This window comes from Micromys minutus (assembly GCF_963924665.1).
Source record: "Micromys minutus genome assembly, chromosome: 3".
NCBI lineage: Eukaryota > Metazoa > Chordata > Mammalia > Rodentia > Muridae > Micromys > Micromys minutus.
Genome location: NC_137972.1, coordinates 86,337,199 through 86,364,165, shown reverse-complemented (window position 1 = coordinate 86,364,165; position 26,967 = coordinate 86,337,199). Strand labels below are relative to the sequence as shown.

Here is a 26,967-nt window from a genome sequence, read left to right as displayed (position 1 = left end):
GCAAATCCTGGCAGTTGTTACTACAATGCAGTTTGTTACAGACACTTATTTAAACTTAGTCTGTGCCAGCCACTGTCCTAGGGGAGGTGTATGCATTTAATCCTTGTGTCATTACCCTATCTCTTCTAGTTAAAGAAACAAAAGTGCTTTGGCTAATGAATGCAGAGCTAGAACTTTGAGTCTTGGAAGTCCAGTTCTACAGCGGGGCTCCTAACATCCTTTGGGGTCTGCAGTTCTTCGAGAACTGCGGTCAGTCACCATGTCCCACTTAGTTACTCATAACCCTCTACAATTGTAGTTCCAAAGGGACAGTGTTGTCTTGGCCTACACAGACATCAGGAACAAACCAAAAAATGCATGCAGGCAAAATATTCATACAAATTAAAATAAAATACACCACAAAAGTACCATGTTGCTTTATGACTTGGCTGACACGGCAGCCATGTCTGTTGTGACTTCTTAATCCAAAAGAGAGGACTTGGCCTTTGTTTTGCACCCCAGTGCGTGACTTGTTCTGAGCCTGTCAAACACTGCTTTGTTTGGACTTCACCTCAGCTCCACTCTTGTCCAAACAGTGTTAACCTGTAATAACTGTTCTGTGCTGCACTTGCTGAGACGGTCACTATTCCTTTGTTTCCCTCATTTCAGTAAGTGCGTCAGTGAACCTGACTCTGTGAGATTAAAGGTCTGTTTCTTTGCTTTTAAATTTGTTTAGGCTAGAACACTGCCAACTCTTGAGACCCAGTTTGAACAAAATGTAAAGATGGGTCAAGATAACGGCTTCCATTGAGGCTGGCAAGCAGCATAGAGCCCAGGAGCTCGGATTCTGAGAAGGGCCTGTCTCTACAGGCCTCCTGAGTCTTCCTTCTTTAGTAGCCTGAAGTCCATCTTAAAGTTGCGTGTAGCTACTTGTCGTCTATAGCACCAGCTACTGAAGTAGGCCATAAGCACAAAAGATACCTGATTAATTAGCTGTCAGCTATAGGAGAAAGTCTCCAAAATGAGAGCATTCATCCCTTTCCAGCACAGTGAAAGATGCTGACAGTGATGCGCAGGGACGCTCATGGGAGGAGGGGTAGGTTTTTTTTTTAATTCTTGTTCCCAAGAGAGCAGCATGTATTAAACCGCAGTACAATACTTAAAAGTGACAGGGTGCTGGTAAGACCTCGTCCACTAACTTTTCCACAGTGGTATTTTATGAACCTTTCTTCCCTGTCAGCTTTTGGTGTTAGTTCTGTCTCTACAGGTTGGTGTGGCACCCTGTCCTTAGTTTCATCACAGAGGGACGAGTCTTTAGGGAAGGACTTACCTGTCACGTGTACTGGAGCAGATCCCTGGCCACCACTTGTTTATGCTGCACTGTCGGGTGTTTATTGTCGTAATGGGTAGAGTTGTCATGACATCATTTATGATGATACTATTCAGAGGATGCACTGTTGCTTAGCTGCTCTACTCTATTAGACCATGTTAAAAACTCCAGCAGATAGTACTGGACAGAAATACTGAGGTATTTCCCCCCCCTGAAATTACCAACAATTAGAAGTAAAGTAACTCTGGGTGTTCTATTTAATCTGCACATTGTTCCTCTTTTCCACCTTAGATCGGTGGATCGTTACTTATTAACACTTTATTTTTAATGTGACAACATTGGGACAAGAAACCTTCATTTTCTACAGTCCATGTTTAAAGTGTCCATAGGACCCCCTCTTAGTACAGTATATAGCTCCTGGTTCCCACCCTCTTATCAGCTTTAGGTATACGATAGTCTTGTTGCTATAAGAATGTTATACAACAGTGTATGTGATCTTGGATGACTGAAGTTTGTGCTCTCTGAACATCTGTTCCCCACCACACTCCTACTACAGTCTTTTGATAGTGACTGTTCTATTTTCTGTCAGATTGGCTATGTTAAATTCTTTATGTAAGTTAGAATTATGTACAACTTTTCCTTGTCATTGGCTTTTTATTTAGCATATTAGCCTTCATTTCCATTCATGTTGAAGCTATCAGCATAAAATACAGTTCTCAGCTTAAAAGGAATAAAAGGCAGTTTATCCTGGAGCTATTTGTAGTGATCTTGGCCCAGGGACACAGATGGAGGTTACTGCAGTTTTACAGAACAAAGAAATTCATAAATCAAGTCAAATTTAAAATGTTTTAGCATTGGTAAATACGCTGAGGAGGAGGGTACAGCAGGACGGGGGAGCAATTCGGTAGGTCTACGGTGCCGTCTGTTCTGTGGGTCTATCCAATGACATTCCTAGCTCTCTGCCGGAAAGTCAGCAGACTCTAAAAGGTCCATTATTACAGGATGTAAAATCCCAAGCTCGCCCCAGTATTGACTGTCCAGTTGGTCCATCAGTCTCTGCACACAGACTCCTTCCAGGGGGTTTTATTCACAGCCAGGCATAGCTTCTCTTCAGGGACTTTCACTAGCGAAGCACATGCCAGAGTCTCCTTTTTATTTATAGCTGAATGATACTTCAGTGTGTGTGTGTGTGTGTGTGTGTGTGTGTGTGTGTGTGTGTGTGTGTGTGTGTGTAACATTGTGTGTGTCTCACATCTCCCTAGTCATTTATTTGGCAGTGGCTATTAGGTTGGTTGCTACCTTGTAGTTATTGTGAACAATACAGTGATGAAGAGGAGGTTGTGAATGTGCTCAGATCAAGAGAAGGTTGTGAATGTGCTCAGATCATGTTTCTCGTTCTTTTGAGTATTTACTAAAAATCGGTATTGCTGAATTGTGCGGATCTAATTTGGAAAAACCTTAGAATTGTTTTCCATAGTGTTACAGGGAACCTACCAGAAATGACCTCAGACACAACTTACAGCAACTGAAAATCTTTATTCCAGGCAGCTGGGACTTCACTCAGGTGTCAGGAAATAAGTGTTGTTCCAGTGTCCACAGCCAAGAAGCACATCCTGGTGTCTTGCTTGGCCGCTTAAGGGGGGCTTAGCAGATACAAAGACAAGTGGTTAGCTGGAGGGGTCTCTGCAAAGACAGCTTAGCAGAAGCTACGTTAGCTGGGGCGTCTTGACCTTGGGTTCTAGGATAGTTTGGTAAGTCTGCACTGTTTTGCCCTGTCCCATTCCCCATTGGTTCTATAGGAATGAGTAAAATGATCGACTTGTTATATTCTAGAGGACATAGGGGACCAGTACCTTAACTGAGTTTATTCTCTGTGATGTAGCTGGCCATGCAGTTGGGGATGCAGGGTCCCATGGTTTAGGGTTAGTGGGACTCGGAAGTGACTGAGCTAACTCCACACTGTAGCTAGGCCGGGTGGGAAGTGCGGTCTGAGGAGTGGAGAAGCCTGGGCCATCTGGTTCTCAGGCTCTCAGACACCCAGGCTCTGGTGGATGCAGTGGCCTTGAGCTTGGCTTGGCAGCAGCCATGGCTAACAGCACAGAGAGGCCTGCCAGAGATTAGACGGCAGCTCTGTAGGCAAAGGCCTTCTCCATGGCTCCCCACAGCAGATCCTGATGAAAAGAGGCAGTCGGTGGTTTTAAAGCATTTATTGTCATGGTGGAAAGTAGATGTAGAACCATACCCCGCTTCTCAGGGTGGGCCTGAGATTAAATACCTTTTGCTGGGAGGGGTGTCTGGGAAGGAAAGTTTATTGGCTAATAAGCCTCCAGGCCTTTAGGTACCTCATTAAAATGGAGATCTGTCTTGAGTCTATGTGACCCGTGGTCATATCCTCTACCTGTGGAGAGGCTTGGGAAGTTGTCCTTATGCGATTGATGGCCACAAATGTATGGAGGGTCACGGCTAGTGATGGGGCCTGGTGCCCAGGAATCAGGCAAAACCCCTACTGTCCCTTCAGGGTCACTGGGCTCTCAAGCCTTAGCTCAACTGAGAACCAGGGTGCCTTTTACAGTCCTACATCCTGGTTTGCCCAGTCAGATTAAGAATCAACCCTCAGGCTAGTGTTGACAGTAAGGTGAGGTCAGCCAAGATTGCTGGTTGTTCGAGCCAATTTAAGTGGTGAGATACTCCCTGGTTAAGAAAGCGTTCCCTGTGGTGGTCAGACACTCCCTTTGTAAACTTTGTATACTTTGTGAACTGTAAACTTCTTAAACCATCAGGCTTGCACGTGGATGTTTCCCTCCCAGATTTCCCTAGATTTCCCTAACATCTGTAACCTCTGTTCCCAGCCCCAAGGCAGGAGAGTAGCCAGGCTCCACCCTACAGGAAAAAATTCCACCAATCCCCAAGTTTGCCCCAAAATCAGGCCACATAATTCCTCTAATCCCCGGCAACTCTGGAAAGCTGCATCCACCCCTTTCCGCCCCCAAAGAAGCCTTCCTTATACAAACCCATGTTCTGTCCAGTTCTCTGCTGCTTACGTGGAGCACAGGTAGCCACCCTCCCAATAAATCTTGTTTGAGATTTGTTGTTCCGTGTGGCTTTGTGGTGTTTCTTGGCTCCCAACTGCCAGGATACCTTTCCAGTCAAACGGTAACACTTAAAATGGGGACCAAGTAAACAGAGGCTAATAACAAGCACCTAACCCAAATACCCGAGTGTAGTCCCAGCCAGCAGGAATGGAGACTTCAGTTGCTGTGGACTGAGTGCTCTTCTCTGTGGGCTTTAACAGTAGCAGCCATGCGGCTTCATGTGTTTACTGACCACGCCCAAGGGGTCCAGTTTCAAATATTAAAAAAATAACAAGTGAAAAATGTATATATTTTTAGATTACATGTTTGACTTTTGTACATCTTATGATAATTACATGACCCCTTTACTCTTGATTCAGTTTTTAATGGAGTTATTTGTTTGCTTCCTATGTTTTAGTCAGTAACCTCTTATCAGGTGGGTGGACTGCAGTTGTTTTCCTCCAGAGGTTAGGATGCCTTTTGTCTCTTCTTTACATAAAGGTTGAATGTGACACAGGCTCACTGTTTATTGTTATTTGTGTTTTGGTCTTGTTCCTGATATAATTCTCAAAAACCAGTGTTATAAATGTTTTTGCTTGTTTTTCATAGGAACTTGATAGTTTCTGCTCTTGTGCTTAAGTTTTAAGCCTTTTCTGAGTCACTTTTTCTCTATACACGCAGTGCTGTTTTGTGTTTGGTACGTGGATATCCCTGTGAGAGAGCCTTCAATCGGATTGATTTCCCTATTTCCCCAGCTGACACTGGCTTGTATGGCACTCCTGGCTTCCTAAGGGAAACGGCTTTCTTGCTGTTTCCAGCTTCTGGAGCAGCATTTCTAAACTCTTGACCCTTGTTCCACCTCCAGGGCCTGTGGTGTGGTACCCTGCTCCAGCTGTCCTGTTATCTCTGTAGGACTCACCTGGATGTCAGGATGCTCTCCCATCTTAGGGTAATCACTTGTATCTGCAAGTCCCTTTGCCAGGGACCATCACTGATTTCCATCTGCTAACTATAGTTAACATTTATTGACTAGTTCATGTATGCCATGTTCCAAGAACCTCACGTGACTTTTTTTTTTTTTTTTTTTTTTTTTTTTTTTTGCCTAATTCTTGATTCATTCATATGTACTCTACTATTTACTTGCCTGTTTATTTCTGGTTTCTTTTGGTCAGGGGGAGGGACTTCTGAAATGTGAATTCTTATGAACAACTAAATTTTATTCAAAACTAGTGTAGAATTGAAAAGCATTTTAGAAAGCTATCTGACTTAACTAAGTAAAAGGACTCTTTGGCATCACAGTTAAGTGTGTTAGGAATTTTTTTCTTGTTTATGTATCTTTGGACTTTCAGACAAACTTGAAGAAAGTCTTCTGAGACTGCTATTCAACTCCTTTGAGTTACTAATGTATTAAGCTGTGCTTTCTTTCTTCCTACCTAAACTTACGCATTTTAGTTACCTCTAGAAATTGAATGTATGAAAGCTTTCTTTGGATTTCGAAATGTAGGAGTTAACTTGTTACTCACGGTCGACTTGTAGGAGAGAGAATATACAGTTGGATCAATAACATTTCATAGGAAAAAGAAACATTACTGAAAACATAACCATTGATAAAAGAAGAGTAAATGGCTCAAGTAGAAGGCATGCGGTTGTTGCTGGTGTCCCGATGTCCCCCTGGAGGAATCACAGGCAGCCACAAATCATGGCTAAGGATACGGAAATGAGTTAGGCCTGATCCTGTCCTCGAGGGCTGTGTCCTAGTGAAAATGGAAACACAGATGTGATTGATGTAGTGCAGATCACAACAGAAGAACTTTGTTAGCAGTTACACCTGATACAGGAGACCAGGTCTTGAACAGGTGTGTGTGCATCTTATCAGAGGCTAGGCTCCCTTGTTACTCCATCAAGTACCAACCCTGCACAGATCAACGTTTCTATAATGATCACTAATGACTCTTAGGCCTACCCCAGAAAGAGAGCCTCAGCCACTAAAAGTCACATGCTATGCTGACTAGATCCACCTTGACCACGTACAGCTCTTCCATTCGACTGCAGCCGGTAATATTCTAAGACAGGTGAGAAAGCAGTGTACTGACCCCCCCCCCCCCAAATATTTCACATGTCCATGGAACTTGGTTCTAGTCCCATCATCTTATGATGACTATTATTTCTAACTTGAATTTCTTCTTGGGATGCCATAGGATGTGAAGAGACTCAGTCATGTGGAGTTTTGAGACTTCCCTCGCCTCCTTCCAGGGACTTGTGGTTTTGCACACACAAGCTAAAGTAATTAAGGACCTGAGAACCCTCTCTTCCCCACTATTTGCATTGTAATTAGGACTTACAGTGGGGTGGGGTGGGTCAGGGTTGGCATGGTTCCTGACTAGGCCACCTCAGGTCTCAACTACATTTCCAATAGGAAGACGCCATGGCCAGAAATACCAGGGCTTCTTACTCCGACAACTTCGTGCTTCAGATATGAGTAGTCATTAATTAATATCCATTTTATTGACCTGTCTGTGGTTATAATACTAAAAATTGAACTGCGTTGGCTTAGTTGTGAGCACTCCCCTTTGTTTTCTCTCTATCTACAGTGTCTCTGGTTCACATCCCCTCCCTACACATCTGTTTCTCCCTGACAAATACTCTTTGAACATCCCACCATGTGATGGTGCTCTCAGGTTGCCAAGTCTTATTTTGAAGAATTTGGCCAAGCAGGGAGCAGGACAGATGACAAATAGTCTGGCCAGGTATCGATGGAAGGCCTTTCCTAGCCTACTACTGTTGGGAAAGGCCTAAGTGGAGATTCTTGAGTATGGGAGTCACCTTTACTCACACTGCCTAGTGTGAGCCTTCCAGCACTGTAGCACTCACACACTTGCTGGATCAATGGTCTTTCCCTGACTTTAAGAAGGATCACGTCTTTATGCTGAATTTTTATTCAGTATTATTTAATGATTCTCCCGCGTCTTCCTCTCCAGCTTGTCTATGGGTGTGTGCTACTATACCAGCCAAAAGTTGCTTAGTAACCAAGTGAAGCAATGGGTATTTCCCAGTGAAGATGGTTTTTATAATATGTATGTATTCCTAGTAACTATGCCCAAAGGTGGGCTAGTATTAGCAGGAAATGTGTGTATGGAAATTACCCTGCCAGGTATTTTGTAGGTAGTAACTCATTCAGCCCTGTGAGGCCAATAGTCGCACAGAGATAAGTAATTTGTCCAAGTGCTTAGTGAAAACAGAATTGGAACCCAGAAGTCTGGGTTGGGCATTCATACTTTTCACTGAGGTACAGTATTCTTCAAGCCAGGACTGAAATTGTTGTTAAAAATAATGTCAAGGTATTGGTTGTGTTGGATATAAAATTCATTAGCTGTATAATAGTTAATCATAAGTATAATTACCCTCACATGTTTTAAAGTAAATGAGCATTTTATCTATTGTATCTCCAACATGCTTGTTTTGTGTCCTAGGAGAAGACTTTGCGGTTGTACAGCAAGAAATCATTATGATGAAAGACTGCAAACACCCAAATATTGTTGCTTATTTTGGAAGCTATCTCAGGTACACTGTTTATTTCCCTTTTGAAAAACAGTAATGGTTCCTTCACCTAACAGAATAAAATTGACTGCAGTGCCATAATTCGTGATTCTTACTTAGAAGATAGAATCTTTTCACATGAACGGAAGTTAGACTTATGGTCTATTATGGTAATTCTGTAACAGTGTCACCGGCATAAGACTTGGGAATTCTGGTTGTGGTTTCATTGAAGAAGCTGCCTCTAAATACACCAGCTGCTGCCCCTTTCTTTTAGGCTTAAAAGAATTCAGTCAGGAACATCTCTTCCCTTAGATTTTTTTTTCTAATGTTTTATGCTCTGGCCTCTTTCTTTTGCTTAATTTTGTTCAGAAGACTAGGAACTATAATTATGTCCACAATGTGCTTTTCCAGGTCCCAAATTGGACCTCTGGCTATGGTCTTAGCTCTTGTGCTATTTTGGCAGGACCAGGCCAGGTTCATCAAGTCACGTGCTGTGGAGGGTTCCCTCAGACTTACCTGGCTCCTCTCACTTCTGCATGTGCAATGAGTGTGACACCATGACTTCCTTGCTTCTTAAAGTCCTTCTACCAGGAAGAGTAGAGAATGTTTTCCTCTGTTACTGGTGGAGGCTGGGATGCCCGTTACAGGCTCTCTTTTCACATGACCCACATGCATAACACAAACCAGACCAGCTCTTCTCACTGGAGCTGTTGGATGGAGACGGGAAAGGAACAGGGTAGGTCAGTGCAGTTGGACAGTCCTGTGAGCATCCTTTACTGTCAGTATGATGGTAGCAGCCCAAGAAGTCCATCTCAGCGCCTGTCCAGATGGTGGGGATAGGCCCAGCCGCGCAGTTACTGTATGGGCTTGAGAAACAGTCTCCTAAAACCAGTTAAGTTTATGGTACTGGTGATTGAATCCAGATACAGTAAAAATCACTCCTAAACGCCTTTACCTGCTGCTTCCTAGGGCAGATAAGGAGAGCTTTGTACTTCCCTGAGACATGGGTCTAATCATGTTTGTCAAGCACTGTACAGCGTAAGAAGCCAAACCTACTTACTTAGTGCACTTCCCGTGGCAAAACAACCAAAGTCTCCCTGCAGGAAGACGGCGGTGTGATACAGAAGTTAGGGGTTGGATGGAAAGGTCAGAATCGTGGCTTCCATCAGTAGTTAGCAATGTGAGTTATGGCAGGTTATTTAGTCACTCTTTGTCCTCATTTCCTCCTCTGTAACATGGAGGTGACAACACCTGGGGGTGAGTACCCATGAGGAGCATGCTCACTGATGTTAATGCCGCCACCAGCACTGTCCTCAGACCACACCAGTGCCTCTATGATCATTCCCACACTGAGCAGTGCGCCTCTTAGTACATTATGTCCAACTTACAAACAAATGTTCAGTAGCACGCTTGCTTTTGTTTTATGTCTATCTAAATGTAAAGATTATAGTGAATTCCACCCCCTTCTCCCCAAACCCAAATTAAAGTTAGGGTCATTTTAAAAAATAAGACTGTGTTCTTTTAGTGCTGTGGAGATGTAACGTGAAGATGCTGCTTTAGACAGGTGACTGTTCCATCCTTGGCATTGCTAATGACAAAGACTTGAAAGCAGGGGAGAAATAAAAGAACAGCTCTTCTTTCCTTCCTCTAGCTCTCTTCTGCAGAGTCTTTATTCCTGATTAAGTACAGACTTGGACCAAAGAGGGGCATGGAATCCCAAGAATTAGGTTTGTATTGTGTTCATGCTGGAAAGGACGGAGAGATCTTGTCATCCAGCCCGTTCTCTCTCAGATGAGAAAATAGGATGTAATAGAACCCAGTTGCTTGTTACTGGCAGGATGTAAGCCTGCCCATTCCCTCGCCGATGCCTCTTTGGCCCACAGTACTACTTAGCTCCAGAAATCCAAATGGAGCCTGCTTGTTTTATAGAGGTCAAGGGGTTTGGTACACCACCAGATACTCTGTCACAAGGCTCTTTGGTGTTGCTATTACTGTACTCTAGCAGTGTTAAACAAAAAGATGAAGTACAGGTGTTATTTGACAGACCTACCACAAGGGATCAGACTCAGCCCATGAATTTTCTTAGATGCACAGTGAATAGTTAAGGTTCAGAAGCCCACTTCGCAGGCTGTCTACACTCACTTCATGGAGAGATCCCGACTGAGTGCCCATAGCACTGAGTACTTGATCTCACCAGGGTATGGCATCGTCAGCATGGAGGCTGCAGAGCCTTCCTCTGGTGACTAAGAATTAGCTAGTAGCATGCTGCATATCTAATGCATATTTTCTGAATATTTGTGTTTCTCTTAAAAAAAATCACCAAAGACTTATTCTTTAACCCTATTAGAGCCAAGGATAATTTAACTCCCAGGTCCTTCTAACTTTTTTTTTTAGACAGAAAAAGACTAAAGTTGTTACTGTTACTCTACAATTACCCTTTGAAGGACACCTGTTCTTTTGAAACTTACTAGATACAGGCAATAGAGTTCTTTGTGTAGATCCTCCCCTTTCCTGTCCCCAGTCCGAACACAGACACAGGATATCAGTGAGATCAGGCCCTGAGCCTCTGACTGACATCTCTTTTCTGCTGGTGTCTTCAGATTGCAAGGTCATTGGGACTCTGGAGAACTTCAGGCTGTACTAAGGATTGCTAGAGTAAATTGGTCACTTTATATTCCCCAAGGACAGAGCACACTGGGTGGAACACCTGCCTTTATGGTTTCGAGCATCTATTTTAAAATGAACCAAAAGATTTCAAATTTGACTCCTAGTGAATTAGCCCATATAAAAGTGTGTAGTGCTCACTGACTTGCGTAGTTTTCACACTGGCGACTGAAGATGACGTCGAGTCACCTTGTGAATGCAGTGGCGCAGTGAGTGCTGAACAGAAGACACTCCCATAGGACCAAGTCCTGGTGGTTCTGTTCACAGCTTTTGTTTTCCTGTGTTTGTGAACAATGTATCAACCACACAAAGTTTATTATTTTTAAATCTGTGTTGTGTGGGAAGATGAGAAAGTGTGTTTTCAAAATAAGATTTTCAGATCAGCATAGTAGTTGTTAAAACATTGTCCCTATAAATTCTAATAAACATCAAACTGGAAGATTAAAATAGTGACACACATTTACTTTTATATTATGTATTTGTTTTATTTATTTTTGAGTAAGGTAATTTTACAAAATAAGAGAAGGCTTCTTAAACATTTATTGAGACGGGGCATTAATGCCAGTTCATTTAACATTGATCTTGTGGTTACTTTTATTTTAATTTAGGTGCCTAGCCACAAAGACCCATATAATGTGTTGACCTGGGTAAGCTGGGCCCATTGTCTTAGCCCCATCTTCTTCGGCAGATGGGTCAGTGATGCCCATACCACAGATTTCTCATCACAGTAGAGCCCTCTGTGAACAGGTGGAGTCATTCTCTAAGACATTCTGACTATTCTAGCTTTATTTATTCTTTATAAAAAGAGGTTTTAACCAAATGTGATGTTATAAATGAAAAGTGTTTTCAGCATCTTTAAGTAGTATCAGCATATATGGTCCATATTATTTCTTTGCCTGTATAAACTAGAAAGTCACTGCATAGAATAAATTAACACAATTTAAGTAAGACGAAACAGGGAATTGTTGTACAGTTCAATAGACATGTGCCCTTAGGTGATTTTTGGTGAAATAATTCATCACTTTATTTCCTGTGGACAGAAGCCTTATAAACATCATTGGGGTGGGGTCTGCACTTCCCATTGGCTAGTCTGGGAAGTTAGGGACACTCCTATTTGCATGGGCAAGGACCTCAGGTGTTGTCCTTACATGACTGGTTGTCATGGTCCTCCTAGTGGGGTGTCATGGTCACATGCCCCAGGAAACTTGTCTGGGAGCTAGTTCCAACTCCTGCCGTTCTCAGTTATGAGTTTAATCAGGGCTCTGAACTTTTGCTACAACCTCACCAGTTCTATCTGGTGGCAGGGTCCACTGCCCCACACACCACCACATTTGTCTCCCTATTAATACCAACAGCTTTGCTTTTTAATGCACTGTTCATATAGCATCAGAACAGTGCTTGGTTTCAAATGCCACATTTTAAGAGAGATGTTGATAAACTAAAGATTATCCAAGTGAAGGTAGCTGTACCGAGGAGTCTGTACCCAAGAATCGCTTTTCAGTGCAACCCCAACCTGTTCTAGCTTCCTCTGATCATTGCCTCTTCAGGTGCTGTGCGTTCCATTAGCCCATCTCTCAAACGTGGCGTCTGCTCCAGTTTCCACTGTTTAGCATCGGCCCATCTATGTCTCTCCTCGGTGACTTCCTACTTGAACTTCAAGACTCAATTTAAATGTTGTCCCCTCACAAAACCTTAATTTTCCAGGACATGTTTATCCATAGGGTCCATAGCATATAATCCAAACTCAGCACACTTTTTCTTTAGAAATCAGAGGCACGTAACTTTATTACTAACTAAAAATTATAAATGTGTATTATTTGTATAAGTTAAGTTCCCCTGTTGTGCTTAGTAGTTTTATGTCAGTTTGACAGAAGCTAAAGTCATTTGAGAGTAGGGAATACTCTTATGAAGAAATAACCTGTATAATAAAATTAGGCTATAGGCAGACCTGTAGGGTACTTTGTTAATTAGTGATTAATATGGGAGGGGAAAGGCCTCTGCCCTGTCTCAACTCCTGTCCTGACTTCCTTCCTTCAGTGATGAAAGAGGAAACCAAAAAAGGCTTTCCTCCCCAGGTTGCTTTGGGTGTGGTGTTTCTTCTCAGCAGTGATGGCCCTAAGACAAAGGTGACATTCCATGAAATATGTGTACAGCTTGTTTAGGTCCCGCCCGTCCTCACTGTTCTTCCCTTCCCCATCTCTGAGTTCTCCCGCCTTCCCCAGCAGCCCCACTGTACTGTAAGTGCTTTAGTTTCCGCATCGGTGAGAGTATGTGATATGTGTCAGTCAAGACCCATGTAATAAAATTGGAGGCTTTGTGAGTGACAGGAACTCTGTCACAGCTACTCAGATCTTCTGTCTTGGTATGTGGACAGCTTAGACAGTATGTAAATGAACATGTGTAACTGGATTCTGGTGAACTTTATAATACTCAATGTCTCCCGTAACCATTTAATCATTTATTGTTTCAGGACTATATACCAGGCAGTGGACTAGATTTGGGCCAGGGGCCATGTTTTCCTGGCCTCTGGTCTAATTGGTTTGTCATTTCATTCAGTCATGCATTTGTTCACCTATGAAACAGAGTTTACCAAATCCAGAGACTCCCTACCCATCTCTTCCCCAGACAATCGCACAGTTCCTGGTATGCTTTATGAGGAAAAAGGAATAGTTGATTGAATAAAGGAGTAAACAAAGGAAAAGATGATAAATCTTTGCTAACTATTTCTTCTGTCACTGCATGATTACACCATCTGAGTGAGAAATATGAGAAATATGAGCAAAAGAGTTCATCAGTTTTATAGACTCCGGAAGTGTCATTCTGGAATCTTCATTTGAGAGTAACATCTACATTTGTTTATTGGGTATGAGATGGGCAGTGGTGGCACACACCTTTAGTCTTAACACTTGGTAGGCAGAGGTAGGCAGATCTCTGAGATTTCCAGGCCAAGCTGGTGTACAGATTGAGTTCCAGGACAACCAAAGCTACACAGAGAACCCCTGTCTCGAAACAACAATCAATCAAGAAGAGCGCTATCAAAGTGATATATTTGGGATGGACTAGCATTTTCTGTGCTAAATCTGGGTAAATAGATAAACTATAGAACAGGAAGTTTTTAACTAAAAAGAGGTTCCATTTGAATATGTCCAATGACTACTTTATATTCTGTAAGTGGTGTATCTTAAGTAGTAAGCCTAGGGTTGGATTACAACAATGAAATGGATCATTTACTCAGGGATTCGTTGCTGTTTAAGAAGATAGCATGGTGCATTTGTAGCTTTTCATTGTCATAGCACATACACTATCGCAAAACATTTTATCATGAAGACATAACTCGTGTATTGTCTTTTCACAGGCGAGATAAACTTTGGATTTGCATGGAATTCTGTGGAGGTGGCTCTTTACAGGACATATATCATGGTGAGACCAGAGTTGCTTTATATATATATGAATTCTAGAGGAACATATACTCAAACCTTAGCAAATGCACATACAGGAAATAACTATTTGTGTAGTTCTTTATATCCAGAGACTGATCTATGGCAGCCACACAGGACAGTTTTTGAGAGTGAAGTCATTAAGTATATAGCAAGCAAAAGTCAAAGAACAGGTAGATAGCAAGTAGCAGATAAATAAAAGCTTCTAGTAGATAGCACAACATCAAATCATGACTTTACAACATCCAACAGGAAGGAATCCTTGGGTAGCCTGATGACAGAGCAGAGACAGCACCATCCAACTGGAGACTTAACCAACACTGAGCAGAAGCTGACTAGGGAAACTGCAGTCAGCTGGCGTTCCCAGTGGAACTCTGTGTGCATGGAGGGTTCGCAGCTTTCCTCCATGTGGGAGATGAACAGCAACGGCCTCTGTTGAAGACGCTTCACCTTCCGTCTCTTCTCAAGGGTGTGGTGTGTTTACACCCATTGATCTTGCTGGGTTTCTTTCTCCCCATTACAGAGTTGGGGCCAGCCCAAACCAGGACAGGAGCTTCTGGAGGAACAAAAGAGGACCTCCACTTCTTTCCACAACCTTAAAATAGCACGTGGTGACATATCAGTGCAATTTTCGCATTACAGCTAGGATTAAAAAATTAAGACATGTATCTTGCTGTAGGAAAATGTCTATGATTGTGAAGGGGCAGGTTTCAGAATCATGTGTGTGCTGAGTTAGTTTTCGTTCATCTGCAAGTGTAGTACATGCAAGCCTACAACTTACAGGCCTTTGACTTAGCAATGGCATGGAACACTCTTACACTCAGTCCATATGGTATGCCGGATTTTGAATTTGAACCTTTACTAAGCTACTGGTCTATATCCATGTACAGCGAGAGTGTACATACTCTTGTTTATATTATTAGAGTCGTAACATGCTGCAGATGCACTGGGCAATGAGACCCTGAGATATACAACTGATGTTACATGGTGGCCAGGGCTGCTTAGCGGTGATGTCATATGTGGACATAAGAATTTCATTTTGACCTAAAATATTATCAATGTAAAATGGATTTATCCAGCACATGACTCATTGTAAGTTGAAGATCATGTATTGTAGATTATAGTCCAAACTTTTTATCTATGAATATCATCAGAACAGCAAGGTATGAAATAAAAATATAATCATTTTAGTTGTTCAGTTGTTTATAAACATGACAGGCACTGTTCTGAACTCTGGAGATACAAGAGTGAGCGTGTCACATTTAAAAAGAACCATAATAAAAATCTCTGCCTTTTTGGCACTGAGTTGAGTTGAATTGTTTAGGAATGTTGAATCTGTTCTTAATGGAATTTATAAACTTGGTTACTTACTGGAAAACATATGTTGCTTAATCCTGCTAACAATAATTTTCTTCTTCTCTTATAGTAACTGGACCTCTTTCCGAACCACAGATTGCATATGTTAGCAGAGAAACACTTCAGGCAAGTCAGATTTGAACTACTATTCTTTACTAAATGTTTGCTTACTATACATTACTGTTAGGGGACGAGATAACCTAGTTTGAAGACTTTAATACGTTTTACTTTTTTATTTAGGTGTATTTTGTTTTTGTGGTGCTAGGGTTGAACCGATGGCCTCACACATGCTGAACAAGTACTCTGTACCAACCTATATCTGGTCCTTAGTGCATTTAAAAATTGTTTTAAATACAAAATGTTTACAGTTAAATACTATAAAGTATAAAGGTTACAGTATAACCTAGAAGTCAAGCACTCTGGGTCTGTATATTTCTCTTAATGATAAAGAAGGCTTGATAGTTCAGTAGCGTCAGAAGAATTGAGATTCATTCTGATTTTAGTGAGCTATACACTTAACCAATTCAAACTATTCACAGAGTTTACTAAATGTTATTTTATTATCTTTCTCTTGACTCTGTACTTTATTATAATGACTTGATACTTGGTTTTCTATAGAGTAAATAAAGTAATAACTACTATTCAGTGTGCTATGTGATAAATCTTGCTTATTTTTCTATATATATATTTTTTAACTCTAGGGATTGTATTACCTTCACAGTAAAGGAAAAATGCACAGAGATATAAAGGTATATGTTATATTATTGACCTGGTTTTCTCTTTTAAATAACCTGTTTATCACTTTTAAATTCTCTAGATTAATCACTGAGCAGACTTCTTTTGATTATTCTACTTGATGAGTTCGCTACCTGAAATATATTACAAAAATAAGCAGTGATCTATGATATGTTTCACTACATTTTTAGAGTAGCATTGCTAAATCAGTATCACACACAGTAAGTCTACCGTTCTAAAGTGTGGGGTTTCCATGGGTTAGTCTGCAGTTGCTCATTCAGTTTTGGTTTTGAGACATGGCGCCATATAGGTCAGACTGTCCTCAGACTCACTATAGAGCTGAGAATATACTTGAATTCCTGCTCCCTTTGTCCCCATCTCCTGAGAGTTGGAATTATAATTCACAAGCACTACCACACCTGGCTGGATTAGGGCTTTCATAGTTTTTTTTTTTTTTTTTTAAGATTATTTGTAACTGTTCATCAGATACAAATTAGCTCCCTAGCATCCATAAAACCACCATAAACTGAGTTTGTCCCTCCTTAGGAAATGTGTCTTACATGGTGATGTTAGATAGTGTTAGTGATGCGCCTAGGAGGCTGAGTGAGACTCTGACACCTGCCGTGCTCTCCTCTTTGGTTCTTGGAAGAAAACACTGCCATACTCTAGACAAGCTGGGATTAGCTCAATCAGGGCTCCTGGTGGTGTTCCTAAGGACACTGCGCTCTTCAACCAAAATGGTTCTTCTTTCATTTATTTTTTTCTCCCTTCTTTGATTACTTCCTTATACAATTCTCTCCCTCTTATTTTTCCCTCTGTTAACCTTCTATGGGGGTAGGTGATTCATGTTGCATTCCTAGTCCCTGATGCAAGCCCGGGCCTCTGTTCTCAGAGAACACCCATCTGCCCGCACACTCTACTGTTCCCTGGGATGTAAGTGGATGTGCAGAACCCCTGCCTTAGGTATTTTCTGTAAGCCACTTCAAAGGCAAAGGGAAGGGTTTGTGCTTCAAAGGTAAAATTAGCATCTAGGGAGGTCGGGGTAGCCATATGTGACTAGGAGGGACTGGTAGGTTTTGTCAGAGGTAAAGAATGGTGTGTTCTCTAAACTGAAAGAACAGTATGAGCAAACAGTCGACGTGAATTTGAGACCACTGTGGAGAATACAATATCTGTACTATATTATTAAAGAAGGTTTCACAGGTCATAAGTGTATCTGGGTAGTTTTGTGCTCTGTTGTACAAGGACTCATGTTGGACTGTAGTTTGAGTAAATTCTGACTGTCAGCACGGCTCTGCCGTTGTCTAAGCTTCCTTGTGTTCTATTTTATTTGCATTTCTCTAGTAGCCTTCCTTCTGGTTCCATCCTTCTATTCTTGAGCACTTCTTTTACCCTTGTACTGACAAACAGTAGCCCTCTGCTTCTCCGCTCCACTGACTTCCTTTAGTAGTCGCTGAAAGATGCAGGTGCTTGGACCGCGGCTAGCAAGGTTCCTACAACACAGGCCCTGCACACATTCCTGAGCTTGCCTCCCACCATTCCTCTCTATTTTACTCCTTATGTCTCAGCCACACTGAATTTTCTGTCATTGGAAATTTTTTAAGGTCTTTCTGGTCCTGGGTCTTTGTGTTTGCTGTTCCTTCTTCCTAGAATGTTGTCCCGGATTTCAGTGTGGCTGTCCATCCTTACTTCCCTGAGACCCCTGCTTAAATCTCAGCTTTCAGAGGACTTCCTTCCCTTGCTTTATCTTCCAAGTCCTGCTTGACTTTGAATCTTTGTTGGGCCAGGGATAATCATTTTCTCTCTTCTTTCTCACCTACATACACAAGCTCATCACTGTACTCCATAACTTAAGTGGCTGACAGTTGTCTCTCAGAGAGAGGGCAGGGCAGTGGGAAGAGCAGATGGATCAGAAGCTGTGAAAGTCCTGATGTGGTCCCTCAGCATTTCTCCCTTTCCTGTGATCTCATAGGTCAGAGGTATTGTGTGTGGGTGTAGCTCCATTTCATGGATGGCATTCTAGGTATTTAGATTTCTCCTTTGTTTTCCTTCTACTCCTCTGCGGTTCTTTCTCATGTTGGTTAGAGGTAAGGAATTCCAAGAACACTTCGTCAAGCTATAATCACAGCCACCAGCTTGGATTAAAGAGCTGCCTACTTTGGCATACTCAGTTAAAAGTTGCATGGGGGCGGTTGTGAACCCACAGCTAGTGATTGGTGTGATAATTGACTCAAACTCTTAGTAAAGGAACCATTGGGCTAGAAAACCTTTCCTACCAAGGAGCAGGGCAGTCACATGCCAGCACTGGTGAGTTCCAGACAAAGAGCTTTTCAGGATGGGAGATACAGTAACCAAGTGTAAAGTATAATCAGAGCCATTGAGGTGCTAGTCATCAGCCCGGAAGTTGCAGTTAGGGAAGGTGTTAGCATTCATACCGTGTTAGCTAGGAACGCTTTTAAAGAGAGACACACATCAGTGAAATTACCTAAAAAGTGGACAATGTTTCCTGCAATTATGTAGCATTTTAATTGGACATATTTTTAAATTTAAGTATTTCTAAGTTCAAGGCTGTGGTTATTGACTTATGTATAGTTAACCTATTGTACATTTCACCTAATGAAATGCTTCCCACTCAACTAAAATGTTCTCACTTTGAAGGGTGCTAACATTCTACTAACGGATAACGGTCATGTGAAATTAGGTAAGTAAATCAGAATTCCATTATACACACAGGCCTTTTCTAAAATGTAATTGGCTTTGGTTTGGGTTACTTTGTTTCTCAGGAGTGTAGGTCCCGTGTGTCACCCCTAGGGATAGCATATTTGTTCAGTGGGGATCCCATTGCTGAGCCACACTCTTCTGTCTGATTTTTCTTCCCCTAAGAAAGCAGAAACATACTTAACAAGAAACAGATTTTTGCAGATATTATGAAATAATATGGATTGGTAACTCTTTCACCTCTAAACCTAGAGATTGGGCTTCTAGTAGAAAAATTGTATTAAAATTGAAATGAGGACCAGAAAATTTAAAAATCCAGTAACTCCAAAAATTCTACATATATATTCAGATTTAAAAGAAAACATACATTATTGGCATGTGTACATTTTAGATGCTAACTGTTGCTTTGCCCCAGACAGTAACTTACAAGTGCAGAACCAGTAATAACTTAGTATGAGTTTAAAACAATAAAGTGTTCTATAAATAACTTTATTAACTGGTGACAAGAATGTAATAACATATGGAACAATTATTTTGAACTATTTAGGACAAACCAAATTTCAAAATATTCATTTGTTTTATAAAATGGTATTAGTGCTCCGGATGTTAGCTCCAAATGTACAAGGTGCTGGGTTTGTCCCCAGATGCACAGTATAAACAGACAGGCAAATAAAACTGCTTTAAACCACATCCTATTGTAGGACTAATCAGATTGAAAATATTTGTCTAGTAATTAACACATAAGATAGTTTTTCTACGCAGCCTGTCAGTGAGAGAAGCAGAAAGGGTTCACCCCATTTTGCTCAGCCCTGTGCCCTAGGAGCCTGCTTACTGTACCTTCCTTTCCCTTAGGGTGGACTTAGGAACTGTTAAACACACTAGAAAGTGTTGGATCTGAACATAATTAAGGAACAGGAACAAACCCCACTAGTCGCCAGCATTGACTTCAGAGTGTTCTGCAGAGGGAAGGATCTGGGGATGTCATGGTTTGTGTCTTTTCAGGCTACATGTCCATTTGACTCTGCAGATGTCAGTCTGTCTGACAGAGAGTGACTAGACTAAACAGGTTCTTAAAGGTCCCTTCTAGTAAGACTCCTTGAAATAGAGGGCCTGAAGAATAAACTATATCCGTGTCAGGCTCAATTTTCCTACGGCCGCTGTTTCTTATCACAGTCATTTTAGCCTTTATTATTGTTTGAATCATATGAGTTACATGGGAATCCATTTGGCTGTGCTACAGACTACTTTATGATATTTTAATATTTTAAACTGTAACATGTTTGAGATTGTTCCATGTCTGTGAAACTGAAAATAAGTACTGGAAGTTACTTTTGGTATTATCTTAAATGCTTTCTTTTCTCTCATTTTTTTAAATAGCTGATTTTGGAGTTTCTGCACAGATAACAGCTACAATTGCCAAACGGAAGTCCTTCATTGGTACCCCATATTGGTAATATTATTTTAATACTCAAACATTTAACTTCTTTTTATTAGTCTGTCATTATTGTATTCAATGTCTCTTTTAAAAAATAAGTCAGAAATCTTAAGATAGATGTTTTTATATCGTTTTATACCTCCATATTCTAATTATCACATTATTCACGGTTTTCAAAACCTTTTTTAGGTTTTGGTGTTACCAGAAATAGAAACTAGAGCCTCAGCCATGCCAAGTAAACAGTAAACAGGCTCCTCCGGGGTCTCTGCAATCCTGAGTGACTGTGATGAAAAGCTTGTCTCTGGCCTCAGCCAGTTCTTCACCCTCTGGTGTCTGACCCACAGACCTTCCTTCTGGACACACCTGTCCCCCGGGTGGTCTTTCCCGCACAGGAAACCATCCTAGCATCCATGTTTCCACTGGAAAGCGCTGCTTTGGGTTTAAGTAGTCTTGGCCATGCCTCAGCTGTGCTCTCCTCAGGCTTTCCAGCCTGACCCTCAGCACACAGCCGTGCTACTGGGTTTTGTTTTGTTCTAAGCTGGAATCATGATGTCATTTCTTATATTGATTTGTCTCTATCAAATACAGTTTTTTTTAAGTCAACTAGAGCTTTAAAAGCTTTCATTTAAAGAAAAGTGTACAGCTGTCTTGCTTTGTCTGGCACTAGCCATCACTTGTAGACTTTTTGTAAAAGTTGAAGACTTCGGCTTGTTCACCTGTGTCTCGGTTGTCTTGTCCTTGCAGTGTTTTTGCTGAGTCAGCTACAGTCTGTCACCACTCACTATTCTCTTTCCTCTTTCCAGGTTTGTTTTTAATTTGCTTAAATCGGCTCTTAATCTCTGTAAGACAGCCCATTTCTCCTCGAATTAATTGCCCAGTTATGTAAGATGCGTCTGTGATTTCCTGGGCTGGTAAAGCCTGCCAAGCTGAGTCCTTTATGTGCACGCACACGGGAACTCAGCGGCTGCCAGCCAGCACTCGGCTCTGCTCCTGATGCAGCCCTTTCTGTGGCCTCCTGTCCGCTTCCGGTCTGCAGCTCTCTAACAGAGCTCTGCCCGTGGAGCTCCTTTCTTGTATCCTAAGTCTTCCTCTTTACCTTTTTTAAAAATATAGTTTAGTCTCTTTCTGGTGTATGGTGTAAAAGCTTTAGGACTCTGTATTTCTAGCTTCACGTTTGGTTGGGTGTGAAGCACTAGGTTACACTATTTGAGGCATTGTCCATGTGGCTTCTGCGATGCCGTGTGAAGCCGTCATGGTGCGTGCACACCTCCCACAGTGATGCCTTCAGTGTCCCCGATATTGTGCTTGGTTTTGACCTTCAATCATTCATACTTTTCACTTGGTCTTTGCCATTCTAGATGGTTCTCTGGGAAGTCCTCTAGTGTTGACTTGGCCACTTCTCTGCCGTATTTCCTCCTGCTCTCTGGAACATCTTCATGTCTCGAGCCAGAGTCAACTCACTAGTTCTCTCACTCCCCCTCATTTATTTGGAGGTTTGTTTTGGTTTTGTTTTTTGTTTGTTTGTTTTTCTTCTAGGTGGGATTTCATTATGTAGCTCTGGCTATCCTGGAACTGTGTACACCAGGCTGGCCTTGAACTCACAGAGATCTGCCTACCTCTCCTTCCCAAGTGCTGAGATAAAAGGCTTGACTCACTCCAAACTACTTCTCCCACTTTGGAAAAAAAATGTTATGTTTAAGATAGAGGTGAATCTCTGTGAGTCCAAGGCTAGCCTCGTGGTCTGTCTACAGAGCAAGTTGTGGGCCTGCCAGTGTTTCAGAGTTGAGAGAGTCACAAAAAAAAAAAAAAAAAAATCCTTCAGGTTTCTGCAGGAATTTCTCAGTGTTTTAGGTTCATACTTGCATAATGGAGTCTTTCTTTCTATGCAAGTTTAAAAATCATTGTATATTAGTTCATACCAAAGAGCAAGATGCTACAAACCAGCTCTGGAACTGGGTATTGTATATACCTATAATCCAAGTTTGGGGGTGACTGAGAAAGGAGACTCACTGGAGCCCGAGAGGTTAAGGACAGCCTGGAGCAAATTAAGCCTGTCTCAGAATATGAAGGCAAAGCAGATTTACATCACAGTGTGCAGTAAAAACAAGGTATGGGCCCAGTGATTAATGTTCCCAAAGTGGACAGGCAATGTTCTTTCTGTTCACAAACCTACGCAATTCCTGAGTGATCCTGTCATATTTCTACTTGTCCTTATGCTGTATAAATAACAAAGGACTGATTTCTGGGTCTCATAGGGTGAGGGCAGGAGTCTGGGATTAATTATTGACACTTCAATGCTACTCCTATCCTCAGCCAGCCTCAACTGACTTTGGTTAGCTTGTAACTCTAGAGTAGCTTGTGGGTGCAGTCTCTGAGACTAGTCAGCTGTGAGTTTCTTCTGCCTCCTTGGGTTCCCTCATCTCACTGTGTGATTTCATGCTCCCTTTAGTCCCTCTGTGTCTCTAGGTAAGGTATGGCTCCTAGGACCTCACAGGGTATGTGTTTATGTTTCTCCTTATTCTGCTTCTCACTCACTTCCAGTTTGCTCTTGGAGAAGAGCAAGGATTTGAAGACAGTCCATTACTCTTTCCAAGATATCTCTGCCCAGTTTGTCTTAAAGCATATAGAACACACAGATCTCAGGAATCTCACCTAACTCTGTGCACACGCTCAGTTACTGCTGGTGAGTCTCACCTAACTCTGTGCACACGCTCAGTTACTGCTGGTGAGTCTCACCTAACTCTGTGCACACGCTCAGTTACTGCTGGTGAGTCTCACCTAACTCTGTGCACACGCTCAGTTACTGCTGGTGAGTCTCACCTAACTCTGTGCACATGTTCAGTTACTGCTTGCTGGTGAGGACTGGTCTCCCCCTCTAGCTCCAGAGGTTAAACGTTGTAGTAAATATTATTTTAAAAATGGATAAGGCTTATCTCCTTATCGCCCCCCTTGGTCTCACTCCTCGGGCACCGCTTCTAGTACAGAGCCAGGTGCATGGACTGTCACTCGGTCTGCCTGACGCCCCTCCTCACGGTTTCCTTCCCAGGTGGTTCCCTCTGCCTGCCCTACTGCCTCCGTCCCGGGTAGAATCACAAACATCACTTCAAAGCCCGGTAACTTTTCAAACGGGTTTCTATAGTAGATTCTCAACTCACAGATCCTCTGCACAATAAGATTACATAAAATAGGCAAACATACAAACTGTCCCTCCATATGAGATAAAGACCTATAGAATCCCTTTAAATATTCATGTCTACCTATGTCCGATTACAGCCACCAGGATCTAAGTCTACTTTCCCCGGCTCCATCTTGGTTTTTTCTTTTCTCAATCCCCCTTCCTCTTCTGTTTTCCTGCCTTTTCTCCGCCTGCTTTTCCACTGTCCAATCATGTATTGCCTTAACATAAATCTACAGTTAAATGCTATAAAATGGGAAGTACCTTGGAGCTTGTGAAGCTGTGACTAGGGAGGTTGGATAACACCCCTGCTCTCGTCTCTGTCTAGCACCGTGCCTTTCCCACCTTTGTCTAATAATATAGTATCTCTCTTGCAAAGCGATTAGGAATTAGACAGGAAAGTCTGCTGAATCGGGAAAACTAAGAGCTAGTAGTAAATGCCCCCTAGGCATCTCATCTGTGATGGTGGAGCTGGCCCTTACTCAGCAGACTTTGGTGGAGGGCCAAGGCCTTCTCTTCCTTTGAGATGGTCACTCTTGTTCGGTGTATTGTTCTGTGGTGGATGAACATCAAGATAAAACAGAAATATTTCCTGTTACCTACCCTTCACCTCTGGTGATCCCTCTGACCTGTCTCAAATGTCCTGCATATGGAGTCATGTGGGGCTTTCACAGCACTTTGTGATTCTTACGCTAGTATCTTAGTGGTTAGGCTTTTCTGGTTGTCTTTATAAACTGTCTTCAACAAGTTTTCTGAAACATTCACTTTCATTCTGGACATAGCTTAGTCTTCTTGCCTCTAATAAGAGTGTTCACCAGATTGATTGTGTATGCAGCAGTCAGCACACATGAAACACGGCTCCTAGGTGAGCGGGGGCACAGGACTGAAGTAGACCACCTGGTCACCACCACTGCTGTGAGCTCAGGGACTGAGTGCCGCCCTGCCGGGCTTCCCTGTCCTGTAGCCATGTCCCAGCTGTCAGTGACTAGGACCCAGCACTCTCTGTTTTACTGTTCTTACTGTGATTTGAATTTCCAGTAGGGAGATTTTTAGATCAAATTGCCCTTAAGACCAAGTGTTTTGAAAGTTGTCTGGTTTTTACTTTCCTATAACTGACCCAACTCACTTTCAGCTGTGCGCGTGAGGCATGCCGTTGCCCTTAGAGAACTCTTCCGTGTTTTTCTCAGTTGTTTCCAAAACTGGTTTGGGATTTCAAAGTTTGTGTATTTGAAAATTAATTAAACAATTCAAGGTATAATTAGACTAAAACAGTAGCAAAGCAAAAAGGAATTCAAAACTTACCAAATTTGTAATTTCTCTCTGAACAAAACGTTTTGAAAAAGAGACACACGTTTTGATAACTTATCCATTATCTTAATGTAAACTTTTTAAAAGCACTCAAAAGTTTATAGTAAGTATAAACTAAATGTTGAACTGAGAACAATGGTTAGGCTGCAGGGTAGTGCTGTAAGCATAGTGTGAAACAGTTATGACTGTTGGTTACATTTTTTTTTAATGGAATTTTGGGAAGAAGCGTTTCGGATGAAAACAAATCTGGGGCAGATTACTGTCGCACCGGTAAATTTTCATAAACTTCGTAGTGTAGCTAACTGGTGGAGTAGCCGGGGAGGCTAACATGTCTGCCAGGAGACATTAAGAATTTGGGAAAAGTGGGTCTCTTAAATATGGTGTACCTATTTTCAGACATCAAAGGAGCAAGCAGAATTTAATTGAGCTGTTAGTGAGTCTGTGTGTCTCTGTAAAGAGCGTACAAGAAGTAACACTAAGCACGAGGTTTTTGTGTCCTGGCTTATTTCCTGCAGGATGGCCCCAGAAGTCGCAGCTGTTGAGAGGAAAGGAGGGTACAACCAGCTGTGTGACCTCTGGGCAGTGGGCATCACTGCCATCGAGCTGGCTGAGCTCCAGCCACCCATGTTTGACCTTCACCCAATGAGGTCAGTGTGCCTGGTTAAGCCCAGTGCTGATGGATGCTTACTTACTGTGTCATGGGCCGACGTTAGCCTTATTGGGAGTAGATTGAAATGTGTTCCTGTCCTGAGAATGTGAAGTGTTACAATGTGCAAAATGCTTTATGTGTTTTCCAGGGCATTGTTTCTAATGACAAAAAGCAATTTCCAGCCTCCTAAACTAAAAGATAAGTTGAAATGGTAAGTATCTTTGTTTGTTGACTTTCATAGCAATATGAGCAAAATTGAGAATAGGGGAAAAGGGGAAGTTAAATACAGAAGCTTAATTTTCGACCTTTCTTAGGTCAAATAGTTTCCATCATTTTGTGAAGATGGCTCTTACCAAAAATCCAAAAAAAAGACCCACTGCAGAAAAGCTGCTACAGGTATTGTTTTACCTTGAAACATTCATTTTCTTTCACAAGATAAGATGTTTAACAAATGCCTAAAGTGTTTTTTGTGTTTTTTTAGCATCCGTTTGTCACACAGCCTCTGACAAGGTCTTTGGCAATAGAGTTGCTGGACAAAGTGAATAATCCAGATCATTCCACATACCATGATTTTGATGATGATGACCCGGAGGTAGGAACTGTTTTCACTAACTACTGCACATGACTGTGTGTGTGAATAAATCATCTTTATGATCTAGCTTAAACAAACTAGAGTTTGGAGAGGGTGACCAATTCTTTGTCCTGGGAAGTCACTTGCTAGATTTTCCATATTGTTCACTTGGTGACATTTGTGGAAGAAGAGGGAAAGCCAAGCTCATTTAATCCACGTGAGGTCCCTAGTTACTTCAGAGTGCTCATGGAGGCTGCTCCGTCATCAAATGAAGAGCAACACAATTCCCAGTCTTCTCCGAAGGACCCTCATACCAGGCTTCATAAGATACTGGGAGTTGGCTAAGGTACAATAGATGTGTTACAAGTAAAACCATGCTCCACTGTGGAAATAAAAGCAAATCAGCATGTGCAAGGGTATAAAATTACCCTACTGTGACAAGAACGCTGCTCTTAGTGGGAACTGTCTGTTATCATATCCACCTCTCCTAGCTTAGATAGCTGTGTGCCTGCGCCCAACTCAGTATGTGTGGTACAGCCAAATCCCCTACAACCTTCAGTCTGGCTGCAAGGCACTCAAAGTGGTGTAGACCTCAAAAGCCACGGAAGGAACAAGAATCCTCCATAAACAGGTAAATGTCAGATGGTCCTTGGGGACAGCCCGTTGTCAATCCACCATCATTCTAGGTCATTACACAAGCTCTCTCTTTTTAATGAGTTTGGAATATGAAAGTTAAGTGTGAAGTATATTTGACCTAATACTTGGGAGAAAATTGTTTTTTGCTACTTAGTATAATTTTAGGAAACTTGGCTTTAGAAATGTAATTAGTACACAGGTGGTCCTACACTTGCAGGGTACAGAGGCTGTAAAAATGACCTCTAGGCCAGGGGTAGGGGTGCATGCTTGTAATCCCAGCACTTGGGGGCTGAAGCAGGAAGATTGTAAGTTCAAGGATTGCTTGGAGTATGCAATGGTATCCTAGACTGTTAGCTGAAATCCCAC

The 26,967-nt window shown here is 42.0% G+C and overlaps 1 protein-coding gene across 2 annotated transcripts in view; it reads left to right on the top strand.

Moving 5' to 3' along the window:
- The window catches only part of MAP4K3 (mitogen-activated protein kinase kinase kinase kinase 3), a 131,806-nt gene that overhangs the window by 50,735 nt on the left and 54,104 nt on the right, over positions 1–26,967 (top strand). For both annotated transcript variants that reach the window (XM_080914393.1, XM_080914392.1), the window contains exons 3-12: positions 7,851–7,941; positions 13,937–14,001; positions 15,445–15,500; positions 16,076–16,123; positions 18,768–18,810; positions 20,205–20,277; positions 25,261–25,392; positions 25,543–25,605; positions 25,709–25,790; positions 25,876–25,986. In XM_080914393.1, coding sequence (XP_080770519.1) covers positions 7,851–7,941; positions 13,937–14,001; positions 15,445–15,500; positions 16,076–16,123; positions 18,768–18,810; positions 20,205–20,277; positions 25,261–25,392; positions 25,543–25,605; positions 25,709–25,790; positions 25,876–25,986 — 764 coding nt within the window. The remainder of the gene's footprint in view (positions 1–7,850; positions 7,942–13,936; positions 14,002–15,444; positions 15,501–16,075; positions 16,124–18,767; positions 18,811–20,204; positions 20,278–25,260; positions 25,393–25,542; positions 25,606–25,708; positions 25,791–25,875; positions 25,987–26,967) is intronic.